Source organism: Ischnura elegans, chromosome 1 (genome assembly GCF_921293095.1).
Source record: "Ischnura elegans chromosome 1, ioIscEleg1.1, whole genome shotgun sequence".
Classification (NCBI taxonomy): domain Eukaryota; kingdom Metazoa; phylum Arthropoda; class Insecta; order Odonata; family Coenagrionidae; genus Ischnura; species Ischnura elegans.
In genome coordinates this window covers 47,688,781-47,704,631 of record NC_060246.1, presented here as the reverse complement: position 1 = coordinate 47,704,631, position 15,851 = coordinate 47,688,781, and the positions used below count along the sequence as shown (strand labels likewise).

Genomic DNA, 15,851 nt, shown 5'->3' with positions numbered 1-15,851 from the left:
TTATGATTGTTCAGTTTGAAATGCTTAGTTATTTTGCTGAAGCATTTCTCGTACATCTGAGAGGATCCAGGATGTTATCATTCAACGTGAAAACGAATGTCATAAATTGTAATAAAATAATTATGATCTAATAAATAAATGGATGAAATGCAGGTATTGAATTTTGTTCGGTGCGATGAAATAAAAAGTGAAATAGCAAACGAAAAGGTGATTCTACCATTTATAATAATAAATGCATAGTTTTTAAAGATATGAGGATTTATTACAATGCTGCGGTAAAATACATATGGCAGAGTTTAAGTTTGAATGGAAGATGAAGAATGGAAGTATTCCCTCGGGGAGGAGTAAAAGCGTTAAAAAAATTACGTTTCACTAATAGTCCATCTTTCCTTCTTATCGTTGCTATGAACTGTTTTACAATCAATTTATTAATATTATTCTCTTTCCTTGCCTTATGATGCATACCATTATCCGAAAATAATATTTGAATGATGCTTTCCCCATATGAAATTGACGATCTTGTATCGATGTCTCAACGTATTTTTTTTACGGATAATATTGTCTCAATTCATTTGACTCCTGGGTAAAATATTCTAAGGATTCCGTTCTATTTTTTTCAGGTGTTTTCCCAGGCCCACGTGTTCTTCAGCCTTGAGGGCGACCGCTACCACCCAAGCCCTCTAAAATATGAGCCTCAGCAGGATCGAAGCTCTGAAAGTGCTCGTAACATCTCCATCCCACTGAGGGGCCGAGTTGGCAAACACATCCGACTTCAGCTTTTCTTCGCTGCCCGATGGATTCTCCTTAGCGAAGTCACGTTTGACTCTGGTAAGTGCCAAACGTTTTTTTAGTTAAGTACAGTTCAAACGTATCGCAAAACAATTTTTCTTGGCTAAATGGCCAAATTTGCGCAAAAATTATGATAATTCCTTGTTTCCAAATCTGCTTAGTAGCTTCATTTCCTCTCCACGAACGGCAAGAAAAAGGCAAAATTTCTACAGAACTCGCTTAAATATGTACAGCTACTGATGAACCATTTTCTAACGGTAATTAATCATGTGAGTAAGAAAGTTATCTCTCTGATCTGGCTTCGTTGTAAGGAAAGATGTTAAGAAGAATACCACGTGGGATATGTTTTACATATAGGCGAAGAAAGATAATAGTACAGTTTTCTTATTTTATTTCATGACTTAACATGCTGCTTAATGCTGCTTTGCGGAACACAGTTGAAAACTGTTAATGAATGGAATTGAGGTCAAATGATGTCTTTTACCTATTAAATCCTTAGAAGGGTTTTTGTGAAGGTTTTTCTTGGTCTGACTGAAGATCTAGGGATATGGTAGGTAGGCATTTTAAACAGTAGATTCGTAGAAAACTTCCTTTATGTACATGAATAAATTTAATTAAAGAAAGTTTTTAGTTCTTTGTGTCATGAAAGGGGTTGCTTTATATTTATAAGTCCAAGGGAGTATTTTTCATAATATTGTTACCAATGCATGAAAAAAAATTGTAGCAGTAGGCATTTTTCTGTGAAATTCAGGCAGCGCTAGACACGAGGAACTGCGCAGCTTTCCGTAATGAATTGTGCACATTGTACATTTAGATAGTAAGAGTTCACTCTTTCAATAAACCAAATGAGAATATTTCATAAGGAACTTCCACTAGGATTGGAAGGAGGGAAAGCAAATAGAACGTGAGGGATAGACATTTTTCAATTCTCTGGGCAAGGTTCCAGTTGGCCTCCGCGTGGAGGATTTTTTTATATGAGAGTACTGGGTGAGTGCGTTTACCAATGCCGAAGATTCGATGCGGAAAAAGACGTCGTATGTATGCCACCACAGTACGGTGACGGACGGAGCGTAAAACGAAGTCGAAATGTGTTGAAAGAAGTAAAACGTTTACAGGGTCGTAGATATTTGTTCGAGACGAAATGAAATTTGTCTGCGAGGGATGAAATTCTTTACTCTACTTCTTTTCACTTTGGATGAACACCCATTTTTCATTTTATTCTGTCATTGGAGGAATATTGCACTCATTGAAATAGCGTCGCAATTTAGACATTTTTCAAGGAAAGCATTTTTAGAAAAAAACTTGCAGAAAACTTGTAGAAAAAAATCTTCAGAAAACATTTTCATGCAATTTAATATGCCCACGATCATATATAAATTTCACCTCTATTCCATTTGGAGACGTGTGAGTTTCCGCTAACATGTACTAGGCGGATACATATGAAGGTCACAGGGGGCGCCCCACCCTTGCGGAGCCACCTGTCTTACCTAACATTGCAGAACTACAATTGCAACTTTTTTACATCATAAGATAGCATTATCTTGTATATGTGTAAAATCAATTTAAATGAAACTTTCTCAAAATTTACAATCGGCTTATCTTTCATTCCGATAAAAGTAAAGGTAGCTCAAGAAAAATTTTCGGCCCCCCCTTGAATTTTTTCTATATCCACTACTAACCACTAGATACATAGTTTTAAAATATATGTATCAGACAATGTGTAATACGTGCCTATCGTATTCCTATGTCCACATACATTTATTCGCTCTCCACTCCACTCCTGTTGCATAATGTACCTTAACATTTAAAATTGTTATATCTTCCAACCTCGAACATTCCCTGATTTGGGTTTCAGTTCTTTTTCTTAACCGTGGGAAACCCGATAAGAATTCATTTTTTTATTTCTCAATATTTTCTAAAGATGCTTCACCAGCAAATGTCTATAACTCTTTGTTTTAGACTGTGAATGGAATACTCATTCATTTATTCCGTAATCATTATTATTAATTATAGTTTGTCTTTGTCGAATAAGCAATAGGTATTTCCATTCATCTTTTTATTCCAAGAACTAACTCAATTTTTTGTTATTATTTCTATGAAATTAAATTCTTTTTAACGCAAGCAAGATTTTGAGCGGAAAAATAATTATTTTCCGTTGATATTCACAAATAAATAATGGCAGGTTACACATATGAAAAAGATAGGGAATTAATTTTGTGACATTTAATAATGGTTTACCCTACAATGGAGCAGTGGCAGACCAAAACGAAAAGAATGTCAGTTCATGTGAGACACCGATAAAGCCAATGATTTTGGCTCTGACTGGCAATTGATTACTTCTTTTGGAGAAAATGTATAAAAATGAAGTAGGACATTTTAGCTGCGGTTATTGTTTTTTGTGGGTATATTTTGGAGTCTTTTTCATTATGTGTACCTATCACTTCTTGGTAGTCAAAGTTGATATTTTTTAACCTTCGCCATGAATTAAAAAAAATAATTTCAATTCATGCCATATATGAAATAATTTGACTCTATGCAGTATGCAAGAGAATCCATTGGGAAATACGTTCTCTCTTTTGTAAGAAACCTCTTCATTTAAATAAATTTTGAATAAAAATAGCTGATATTTTGGTTTAATTAATTTAAATAATGGTATTACCATTGTTATCATTTAATTAATAAGTTAACAACAGGTCCACTTGTACGTGCTGTAAATACTAATAGTGCGTAGAAGCCTCTTTTTTCATCCTCTTCCAGTTATTAATTTCAACCTTTTCCGACTATTGTACGGAAGATAAAAAAATAAAGGAAAAGTGCCTTTGATTTCACCTGGCTGCCCATTTATCCGCCCCATTTTAATTGGGCATCATTGTGAACGTTTATTACTGCGTTGCGAGGCTTTCGCAAGAGCTCAACTTGCGATCGCATGCGTTGTGCATCAGAAGTGAGGCTAACTTTTTAATAACGGCGGACCGAAGTCCGTCACGAGGTTGTCAGGGGGGGGGGGTCAAAAGTGGTGCGGGAGGTTGTGTTGGTGGGGGGAGAGGAAGGGGCAAGAGGGGGTAGGGGCTCCACCCGCCGTGTTTCCGAGAAATTTTACTCTGCACCTCGCCCGGGGCAGAGCACTTTCCACGCCCACATGAAGTGCGTACTGCCAACCCTCCACCCCCAGCACCATATAACGCGAACATGTATACGCATCCATCCATCCATCCTACGGTTTCATTTCCACATTCCGCGGTTCTTGCGTTAGATGCCGAAACATCTCCGCCCTGCCCAGTCTCTCTTTCTTGCACCGCCCTCTACCCTCGCCCATGTTCCGCTGCTTCTCCCAAGAGGGCCATCGCATAGGTTTCCATATCGCGGAGAGCAAGAGGGGTATGGGATGCATGGACGAGAGGGCATCGGACATCAAACAGCGAGGGCACGCACTTATTCCCCCTATCCCACGCCTCTCTCGTACAATAGCGAACGCGGGCCCTCAACTCCTCTCTCTCTCTCTTTCTCCGTCCATGCTACGCGCGCCACAGTTGGTGTGCTGGTCCAAAGTCCTCTCCTCCACTCGCCTCTGTCATTCCTATTCGAGCACTTTTAACGTCTTTCCCCGGAAAGTAGGGAGCCAATATCGGAATAGCGATGGAAACTTACGAAGAGCAATCAAATATCTGGGTAAATATCCATTTCGCTGATTGATTGATTCAATATTTGAAATTTATGGCTCAATGTTCAAGCCACATCTGCGAAAATGTTACTCCCAATCAGGACGTGTGTTTTGGTCTTTTTTGGGCAATTCAAAATTTCAATTTTTATTGCATGACGAGTTTTTGTTACAGTTTCAAATCAAGGCTCCATCCGGCATCGCCAATGGAATGGTAGACTAAATCTGTATTAATCGCGTTTCTTTGAATTTCGCTAATTTTACGTTCTTGTTAACGCTTGCCTTGCAGCTAGTGTTGCCTCAAACTCTTATTTCTGCAATTCAATCTGCAGACCAAATTCTGTACCATTGGTTGAACTATGACGAAAGAATCCCCGAACCCTTGTCTCCTAAGAGAAAATTATATTCCATTGACATTGCTAGAGATGAATGCTATCCATGAAATCATTCATTTTGTGGTCCTCTAAATGATTTTGGGATTTAAAAATGAGTTTAGTGATGAAAATCATGTCACTGAGAAGAATTTGACTTTGGTATTCTTCTCCAGGAGTGGGCTGAATATTAGCATTGCTCTTAATTTCTATTCTGTATTTCTTTGCCTGTACTTTCGTCTTAAAAATAACCTTGCTAGTAGGTATGGTGATGTGGAAATCTGTGTTTTTAAGTACTATTAAAACGTAAATCGAAAAAATTGAAATTTCCATAGTTGATAACTAGGATGGTATTGATCCAGCACAAAAATCTTTTTCATCAGTGAAGGTTAATAATTTTAGCAGTTTAATTTTCCATGGATCATCGTGCATCCTTCAAATAATAGCCTTTTATGGTTCCCACATCTAATGAAAACCCCAATTATGGCTCCAGCCAAGTCTGCTTGTACTTTTATACAATATAGCCATCTTTTATTTCTACGCTGAGGATAATGAGGTTTCTATTTTTAGGATTACTCAGCGCAGAAAAAAAATGCTTGCTTCAATGGACGAGTAGGGGCAAAATACCCTGTGAAATAGGGCAATTGAGTGAGCACTGACGGAGTGATATGAAAACGATGTACCGACCAGCTCGCAAACTAGGCCTTTTGAGAGCGTCTCGTCTCTAGGCTCACACGGCTAATTGGCGTCCGCGAAACAAACTCCCGTGCGCTTTGAAGCTCGGGGCATTACCTGAGCGGGGCCGACCACCCCTCCCGCCCCTCTCCGCCTCTCTGGACCCCCCTCCCTCACCCTCTCCTACGGCCTCCGGTCGCAGGTGTGATCCGAGAATGATTTGCCCGGCGTCCCCTCGGCCCCTGCCTCTCTCGCGAAATCCCAATATGTGTCGGCCGGGGTAATTAACGGCCGACTAGGCATTCCATATCCTGCGACTTGCACCGCCAGTGTCCCTAATACCGCCATCTCAACCTCTCCATCTCTCCATGGTCAATATATATGTTCACAGCGCTATATGTGTATGTGTCTATGTGGGGCTCTATCTCTGTGTCCGTATCTCTTTCCCTTTGCCTCCGAGGTGCCTAGTTCACCGGCGTGCATACGCCTGATCGCCATGAGTGGCCTGACTCGGATGAGTAGCGTTCGTGAAGCGGGGATGTATAGATGTTCAAATCGCGCATGCCCTCTCTGTATAATCTCCCCCACCCCTTCCGTGTCTCTCCCTCCATTATGGCGGCAGCCGCACCCATCAATACGTCACGGGGTGAATGAGGAGGGCATATGCATGTGTGCGTTAGGCTTCAAATCCTCCCCCTTCCCCACTTCCCCTCGCTGCCAGCTCGGTCCCACTGCCTCCCCTCTCTCACCCCACCCCCTCCCCACGTACGTCCACTCCTTCCAAATCCAGGTTGTTTCATGCCCCCAACCCTCCTCCACCCCCCTCTGATCCCTCTCCCATCGCCGCCAAAGAGATGAGATTAACCCGATTTAATTCTGTTGAGGCTGCTTTTGTTTTCAATTGCTCTCCTTTAATTAGCCGTGTAATGAGATACGAGGTGCTCGCAGCTCAGTCGGAAGGAAAGCCCAGTGTGGGATGGAATGGAAAATACACCGCCGGCGTCAAAAGGGTTTGATCGCCCGTGCGCACGTTTCAGGGTGTGTTCGTTTATGCTTCATCGCACTTAATTTTTGACGTAACGCGATGGGATTTTTGCTGTTCGAAGATAACAGGTGCGGTAATTGTGGGTCATCGAGTGAGCATGCAAATATTTTTGAAATCACGTCCATGAAATGCTAATGCCTCATTTTATCAGTCGCAACGTTTTCAATATGTTGACTTCATGATACCGGCAGCAATGTCTAATAAGTATCTGCAGTAATAAGTCTATAGAAATTGTATTTAATATTTTTGGCTCCATTAAAATCAAAAAATACGATATATTTGTGGCAGCAAGTCTTTCTGTTGGTAACATTTTACTGTAAATAATAAATGGCATCTTTGATTAAAAAAGTTAGCACAGCTCAAATGTGGAAGAATTTCGTGGCTGAGTATTTCGTTGTGTTGCATGTGTCCTTACTTTAGAGCATTGTAGCACTGTTCTTTGTTCACTTAAACGTTGAAAATTAAATGCGTCCGTCCCTGCTTAATTTAAAAAAATGCCTCATGCCATAAATGGACGACATGTTTGTTCCTGCTATAGCAGAGCGGAAAGATGTTTTAAAATTTATTTTCAATATTGAAACGTAATTGTTCACAAAGTGGTCGCGAATGAGTTAAAGTTTTAGTCAGATGGAAGAAAAATGTGTACAAATACAATAGATATGCACACGAAGTTGGGCATTTTGATAAATAACCTTATAAATCCTCTTGCACAAATATTTATGCTCTTTTTTATCGTGGTCATACAAAGGTATATCTTACTTTACTTAATACAGGCCGACGAAAATGAGCTAAATAGTTGAAATTCAAATTCAATATTTTAGTACCTGGCAGACGGGTCAATTTCTCCAAGTGCGCCACTGTGGTCGGCCAGGTAGGTAAAACAGACACTTGGATTTCAAGATCCATTTATCTCTTGAGGTGAAACCGAAAAGCGACCTGGCTTCCCCAAAAAATAAAGTTTGGAGATGGTAGAGCGCATTTGGAAGACTAATTCTGAGAGTGTCTCTTGCAGTCCAAAAAGACCGTTCGTGATCCGAGCGAACAAGATTAAACTTCCAGAGGAGACGTGACAGACGTAGTTTCCGTGGATAGTGGCTGGCTTAGAAGCAGAATATAAACGTCGTAACGCTACCTCGGCTTCATTGAGAAATGCGAGAGAAATTGAAATAAAAGCCCAATTTGGAGGAAAGAAAGAAATTCCTTAGTTTTTGTCGGCAATTAAGTAATAATTTCGGGGTTCGGTGGAAGAAAACTTTTTATACGCCTTTATGGAAAATATTTACTACTAGCTCGGCTACTATTTCACAGCGTTTTTATGCAATGACCCTCTACTATCTACTCTCAAAATGTGAATCTACTATCAAATTTATCCTAATACATGCTACCTCCCATCAGTAAATCTCTATCAAATGTGAAGAAAAACCTATTCCTTCCTAGCAACGCGTCCAAAAATGGAAGCAAAACTCACAGATTCATTGGGAGCACGCAATTTTTTCATCGAGTGTGTTTGTTTTACGGGATCGCCTTTTTTATGAAACCGTCTGTTTTCAACATCACGCGACCAACCAATCACCGCTCAATTTAGTGGCAGGATGAATTCGTTTCATTTCCCATATCCTCTCCACCACTTGTTCCCATTCTGCTGCGTCCCGTGTTTTCCACGAAATGAGAGAATCGACCGAATGCCTTCGCATCAACGGGGATTTTCAATCAATATCCAATCACATCCGACTCATGTTATCCGATGAAGCAGACGTTCATGGTCGCCAAAATTTAAAGCAATTAATTTTCAAATAGTCACAAAATGAAAGAGGAGTAAGTATGATTGTAGCTCTTGACGTTTTGTATACATTGAAGAGCTAATGTCCCTCTTTCTGATTGAAAAACCTGTCCATGCATTTTTGAAAGTTCCAATGATATTTTCATATTTTCGAGAAATGAAAGCATGATATTTTGTTCTCTGCAAATTTAAAGATAAAGATTTATTTTATTTTTACAATTATCAGTTCATTAGCAAGAGTGGCTTTCACCGTGCCTCTGGTATCTCGTTTATAATGTGGACATGAGTTAATTTTTCCAAGTGCTAATATGTGTGAGCTAATTTTCCCTAAAATAAATATTCACATCCAATCAGGTCCGAATGAATCTGAATGTTTCATGAGTTTGAGGTAATCACCTTACATAGCTTATAAGTGCAATCTATGCTTACCTGTATCGTTTTTTTTGTTGAATATTTTTTGTATTTAAAACATTTATCTGATGAAAATCTCAGTGTACACTGTCCGAGCAAATGAATACCTTCATAAAGCTTTGAAATTTATATTTCAGGAACTACAGAATCAAAATATCAGTAGTTTATATTTTCACAATCTAAAGCAAAAACTGATTTGTGTAATATTCGGAATGTGTTTTGGAGATAAAGCTTCCCTCAAAAATGTTTAATTAGTAAATTTCAGGCAAATCATGTTCGTCAGTTAATCAAGATTCCTTTCAAAATGCAATGGATGAGAAGTGTTATTATCCGTGTTAAATAAAATGTCAGAACCTCGTTTGCATGAGATATATGCTTATATATTTATTTTATGCAAATGCTGTCTTCATATCAAATAATAACATGGCTAAAATTTGACAAATGATATTCATAATCTCACAATTTTATATGCCATTATTTTCAAAAGTATTTCAAGGGTTATATAAAATTGACGGACATTATTCATAAAATATACTGGTAACAATAAAGAAAAATCGTTACCTCCATTACCTGCCTGATAGAAGTTTCCTCGAAGCTATAAAATTTCCTTTCAAAATATATGGTATCATTCATTATGTAGCTATGTGCTAATCGCTAATCGCTGCTGGGAATAATATTTTGATGAATAAATTCAGTAAGCGTAAACATAAGCGAGAAGGCTGGATTAAATGACTGTGAATTTACAGAAAGAATTAAAAGACTAGGAAATCCAACAAAATCATGAGTCGGTAATATTTTAAATTTCAATATCGTATTAAACGATTGTTCGAATTAATTTCCTGAATATTCAAACAGTCGAAGATTTTTTCATCAGACGGCGGCGGTCTTCAACCACCACATTGTACGATATTTGTGTAGTCATCCCGTATAACTTTTGTCCGTATACTTATTCAATGTCAGTTTTTAAACTGAAATTAGGTGTACTCTAATTAAAGTTTTTGTAATGAAATAACGGGGGTCAAAATTCAATGGCTTGTTTCTGAATTGTAAAATTATTTCAAAACTTTCTTTTCAGTGCCCATACAAGGCAACGTATCTGAGGATTTGCTGAAGCAGTATTACTTGCAGCAAGACAGCCCTGAAGAGCCACGGACTGGGGGTGAAACAACTCACGCCAGAAAGGAAATTACACCTGGTGAGTGGAAACCTCTCGCTCAGTTGATGCACGCCTCTTGTTTCCTATAATTAATTCAGAAAAATCAACCAGGTATCATGCAGGATTTAATAGATGATCCGCATTAGCATGTCATTATACGCGTACGCATTTAAATTAAATTCTTATTTCACACAATCTGAATGCTTTTAATAGTTTGTAAATAGTAATGTACTACTGTAGGTATTTTCCTTGAATTTTAAAATAATGAATCATTAAGAAATGTCTCCTAATTTTGATTCATGTGATCCTTATCCTTATTAAAAATAACTTTGATTAGGATATAATTAAATTCTTATTTCATGGCATATGAATGCTTTTAATATTTTGTAAATAGTGATGTACTACTGTAGGTATTTTTGTTGAATTTTAAAATAATTAATCATTAAGAAATGTCTCCTAATTTTGATTTCTGTGATAAAAGGGGAATTGTAAATTTCCACGAGGGAAAAATCTGCCTGAGCCCGGTGTCAGTGTAATTTCATCATCCTGAATGACGATTGCTGTCAGGGCCATTTTTATTGTCGTTGGCTAGGGTCACGAAGCTCAAAGTGATCTTTTACTAGGAAAATAAATATGAGCGTGGTGTATGTTCGTCGAGAAACCTTTACACCACTCGGGCTCTCAATAAGCTCTTATGCTAGTATGACGCGATAGATAATATTGCCTTTAAATATGTGCTCAGTCAATCATTAATTAATTTATTTGTTTGTATTTCGTGATTATTAAGCAAGAGAATAGTTGTCGTCATTAATGGCAAATGGCAATGGCTGCATCACTCATGGAGTGATAATTTGTTCAGGAGCAGCTTAGTTGCAAACAAAGTTTCGTGGTAATTTCCCTGACAATAAGAGAGACTGGTCCATTCCTAGGCAAAGGCCATTAATGTAGTTCATAAATATTTGGCATTAAAATTAGTTTCAGTAATGTCAAAGGATTTTGAACTAGAAGCTTTGGTGTAAAAATTGTGGTGAAATTCAGGTGACAAATTAAGGTGAAATTGTTACTGTAAGTTAAAAGAATTGAGGCCTTCAATGCTACGCCAGCCATCTAGTTCACTCAGTAGCGCACGAAACATGCTACAGAGCACTAATGTCCTGTTCTATATGAAACTTTCTCTTCCCCCCGCAGCCACGAGCGCAAGCAGCAGCAACCACCAGGCGTACATTGGCCTCATCACGGGCGTGCTTGCCGTCGTTGCGCTGCTGCTCGTCTCCACGGCCGTGCTCATGGTTCGCCGGAGCCGCAAGAAGGGCGACGCACTGCACAAGCACACGGCGCTCAAGGGCGCCCACGGCCCGCTCTGCTCCTCCACTTCTTCGGGCACCGGCGTGGGCGGCGGAGGCGTCGGCCTGGGCTCCGGCACCGGCCTCACCAGCGACGGCCTCGGCGTCATCGGCGGCTTCGCCTACGGCGGCAGCGGCGTCTGCGGCATCGCGGGCGCTGGCACCAACAAGCGGTCGGGGCGGGCACCGAGCGGCGCGACCGTTGCGCCCGGTACGATCGGTCGCACGGGCAGCGTGGGAGGGGTGACGATCAACATGAGGGACCTCAAGATGAACATGAACCTTATGGGCACGCCCATCGGGAACGGGCTCACGAGGTCCATCAAGGCGAAAGGGAAGGGGGCCGGGGGCAAAGGGGGTGGAGGCGGGGGTGGTGGGGGCGGCGGAGGAGGTGTTTACGGCCACGTGGCCGTTGGTGAGGAGTCGGACAGCGAGAACTCGTCGGTGTACCACGAGCCGTACAAGGTGCCGGCGGGGAAGCAGGAATACGGCTGCTTGCTCAAGAAGGACATCTCGTCGAGCAAGAGTGGAGAGTACACGGGTGAGATCCCTGGCGAGTCTCAATTTAAATTCCTCGTCTCGATGTTGTCCTTTCCTGTTAGGGGTTCGCCCAGAAATGACGTCGCGCGACTGGGGAAAAAGAAGGGAGACGGGTTTGGCCGGCGAGACTCCAGGGATCCATTTTGTAAAGGTACAAGTCATTCTACTGCTCATTCACTAACAGCGTATTTTTAACTATGGGAATTTGTGCTTTTACGACTGAAAATTTTGGTTCGCTATAATTCCTGTCAAAACTGAATACATCAAGCAGTAACAGAATTTAAAAAGCACTGTGTGACACAGAGACTAGGGAAAGATATCTATACCAATGAAAGAAAGGAAGAAGCGATATAATGAGATCAGCTGGAGGAAATGATTTGTGTGTAGCGCCCATAGCCATATATATACGATACATACCAATATTTATTGATATAACTTTTATGATTAAAATTCTACATCAGTTTTGTTTATAACTAATTATGATTATAAATTCAGTTTTTATGTATGATTAAAATGATTTTTTTTGTAGCATTCCGTATGTCATTGTAATGGTTTAATGTTGGTATTTTTCTGACAGTTCATTGACTTCTAAACTAAACGTAACAAAAACTTGTAAGGAATTGTGTGACATGTTACAGCTATATTTCAAAAGAGGATCTTTTTATAAAAAATTGAATTTTAGGCCTACCGAAGGATGTCGGTACACTTCATTGCCATTGTGGCGTCATTGATGGGTTGGCCTTTAGTCTGATCGATGTGCTCTTTTGTCAGCCTAAGCAACCATGATGGTTTCTAATGCATGCTAGGGCTTAGATTATTTGTTGTGAATAAATGTAGTCTCTGTTTGTCATTGCTTTTGCTATACGTTATCGCTTTCGTGTTAGCTTGTTTGGAGCTTAGTTACTGCTATTACTACCATTATATTTAAAAATTTCTTACAAAGAAAAATCGTAAACATTGATTAGCTTTTTCGCAACTGATTTAATTTTTATGTTTTATATGGGCAGTATATTATCCTTGAAATCATTTGTCTCATCTTATTCACTGCCTAATATATAATATATTCACATGAAACAATTTATATGCACTCAAAATATTATATGTGTTTTGATTATGAACACACGTGTCACAAAAGATCTTTTATAGGACAGTAAGTTTTTATTTCATAGTGGTATACAATGCAGATTTTTTCCAATTAGTGTGAACCTTAGGATACATTTAGTGCCTTGGTGTGCTGTTCCATAGTATTTTATTTGGGTTTCCATGTGAGCTACCGCGTAGAAATATTTACATATTTCTCGTCCAACAGAATGTTTTAATGCATGACGCCAAAATCCTTCATCTGACTCTAGATTCCGGTGGTATTTCTCCTTTGACGGCGGAGATTAAGCATGAAGCATGAAATGAAATCATTCCGTGCTTCCGCGAAGTGCTTATCTTTAACCCGATAAAGAGCTCCACGGCTCCGTAGAAGTGACGCTCCAATAACTCTCAATGCGACAGCTTTAAAGTTGCAAATCACATTACTGATGCTACCTCCATCCACCGACAAATTTCGAACGGAAACAAAACACGGTGGCTGAAGGGTGTACTGGAGCATTGAGTCTAAAACGAATCAGAAGTGTAAAAAATATTTTGAGAAAAAAAAGAAAAATGGAGCCACTCAAATGAAACTGAATCAATCGTTGTTAGTGGACGATAGGTCAAGCGAGACGTTTTTCGCCCATCAATTACCTCGTGAAAAGGTCCACCTATTATTGATTCAGACCGCTGAGGATCAAGAGCTAAGCATCGTGGAGTAATCATTGAGTTAAAATAACACAATGGATATGAAAGAGTTTGTAGCGGTGGTGAGCATATAAAGCCTTCATCCATGCGTGTTATAGTTTGCGGCGTTTGTATTTCATGTTTGTACCAGCTCATTGTGCCCTTTATGTTCACTTGATTTAATTTTAACAGTTGGTTGAATGTTAAACTTTTTATATGCTTACGATGTATTCTATTGATCTCATCATATCTAATTGTATATAATTAAGGTTAGGAAAAAGGAGAGCACCATAAATGGAAATAAAAACGATTTTTATATCTTAATCCACCCTAATTTAAGATGCAACTGCTGGCATTGAACAGAATTAGTCGTCTTCGGGTTCAAGGAACATATGGGGACAGTCAGCCGAAAGGTCGAGGATTTACTTAGGTTTCATGAAGCTTGCATTGTGATGGTGGTTTAGATAATCGAAGCCAATCGCTTGATAGAGGTGCAATGAAAATGGACGGTTCCGTTTAACGCAGTTAGCAGAATGAGGTGCGATTTGGAGGTGTGACGGGAATGACTAGGAAGTTGATTATGTGTAAGACAATCGATTTGGTTACTGGTAGTATTTTATGTAAATACTAAAAGTAAACTTTAATTCTCTCAATGATTAATCATGAATATGAAGGCTTAAAAATTACCTAATATAGTTCAAGCACGTATTTCCAGAAGCTTTGATTGTAGTAGCGTGATCCGAAGATAAGAAAACTGCTTGAACCTGCTTGGGGTGAGGGTGGGGTGGGGCTTGTGACCTGGTGTGGGAGCAGAAGGGGCCTAATTGAAGTCGGAATCAAGGGCGGGGGCTGAGGCGGAGGAGACGGCAGCGAGTTAGGGTGTTTACACCGCCCCCGGACTTCGCAGTGGATGCGGGCGGGGCTGGGCTCGCTCGCATGCTTTGCCGCGAGGGCAGGGAAAGGGGTTGACGAGGGCGTGTTCTTGATTTTGTTTGCGAAAGCAGTGAGAGAGAGGCAGTAAAAATCGCGACATTTGCGACAGAGTGTATGTAGTAGTAGCAACAGGGGAAGGGAAGGTAGTTTGGAACGGGGACAGGAGCTCTCTCCTACTTTCCGGGTGAAGTAAGAGCGAGATGAGACTTGAGGAATGGCTCCAGCGGGGGTAAGGAAAGAGCTAGCTGACTGGATACGGGGGATGATTGGAAAGAGGTCTCGAAGAGATGGGGATCGCAGTGTATGTGTGTGTTAGCTAACAAGCGTCCTGGAAAATCGAGATCTACTTCACGCCTCAGAGTACACGTTTTTGAGCGAGAGAATTCCCTTCGCAAGCCCCTTTTGAAATATTGCTTTTTTCCTCCAGCCTCTCCCCAATTCCCCTGCCCTTGTGACCCCCCGACCCGACTCTAGTTCCACCCTCTCCCACCTTGGTCGCTGTTGCTCTTTCCTCTTGCGCTCTGCGACGGTCAACTGTTTCTCAGGTGTTGACTCCCCTGGCTCGAATTTTTCCGGTGCAAACTCGAAAACGTCGGGCCTCGATGCAAAAGGGGGTGAAATTGCTCTCTTGTTTGTGTTAGGCTTTTTTTTCTCTTCCGGAAGGATGGGGCCGTTTCCTCGAGACTACTCCTTTCTGGGGTCCCTTGGCGATGAATTAATTTAATACGTGTCGCGTAAAGGCTTCCTCTTTCCTCTTTGAGTCTTTTTCCTCTCTCTTCGACGCGTGTGAAATATTTAAGTGGTTTTCCTCCCGTCGCGGTCAAAGAAAAATATTTAACTCTCGTCCCTCTTAATTTTTTATTGGGGAAGTTTAGCATGCTGTCTTTCACCGCTAAATTAGTTATTAATGGCTCAAAATTTTTACAGATATTTGAGGAACACGAATCCAAAGCTTTATCTTTTAAAGATACATACATGAAAAACATGAAAAAATTAAAGTGTACGCGTTAAATTTTTAATAGCTTATATTGTGATAAAAACAAGATACCCCAATTGAATTTACCTTTTAGTGACTTTATTAAGATTTCCTATATATATATATATATATAACGGCTGTTGGTTTGCTATAGACTTCTGGATCTTAGTTTATCTATTTGGTGCAAAATACGAGTCATTATGTTAAAAGAAAGGAAGATATGAAGTTCCGGGTTATGCTTTTGACGCTCATATTCGTTACCATTTCATGTCGACTATTGGATGTATTACTTTTCTACTTAAGCCATAATTTTGTTCAGTATTTGTGTGTATGTGCTTATTTGGGGTCTTTGTGTGTAGCTTTAATTATTTGCAAGCTTCTCCCTCCGCTTTCATTGTGTAACTAGC

General features: G+C 40.0%; 1 protein-coding gene across 3 annotated transcripts in view; it reads left to right on the top strand.

Annotated features, from left to right (window-relative positions):
- The window catches only part of LOC124159516 (discoidin domain-containing receptor 2-like), a 562,201-nt gene that overhangs the window by 507,950 nt on the left and 38,400 nt on the right, over positions 1-15,851 (top strand). For 2 of the 3 annotated variants that reach the window (XM_046535380.1, XM_046535387.1), the window contains exons 8-10: positions 621-828; positions 9,805-9,924; positions 11,074-11,919. In XM_046535380.1, coding sequence (XP_046391336.1) covers positions 621-828; positions 9,805-9,924; positions 11,074-11,919 — 1,174 coding nt within the window. The remainder of the gene's footprint in view (positions 1-620; positions 829-9,804; positions 9,925-11,073; positions 11,920-15,851) is intronic. The other variant, XM_046535396.1, reaches the window with a different exon arrangement.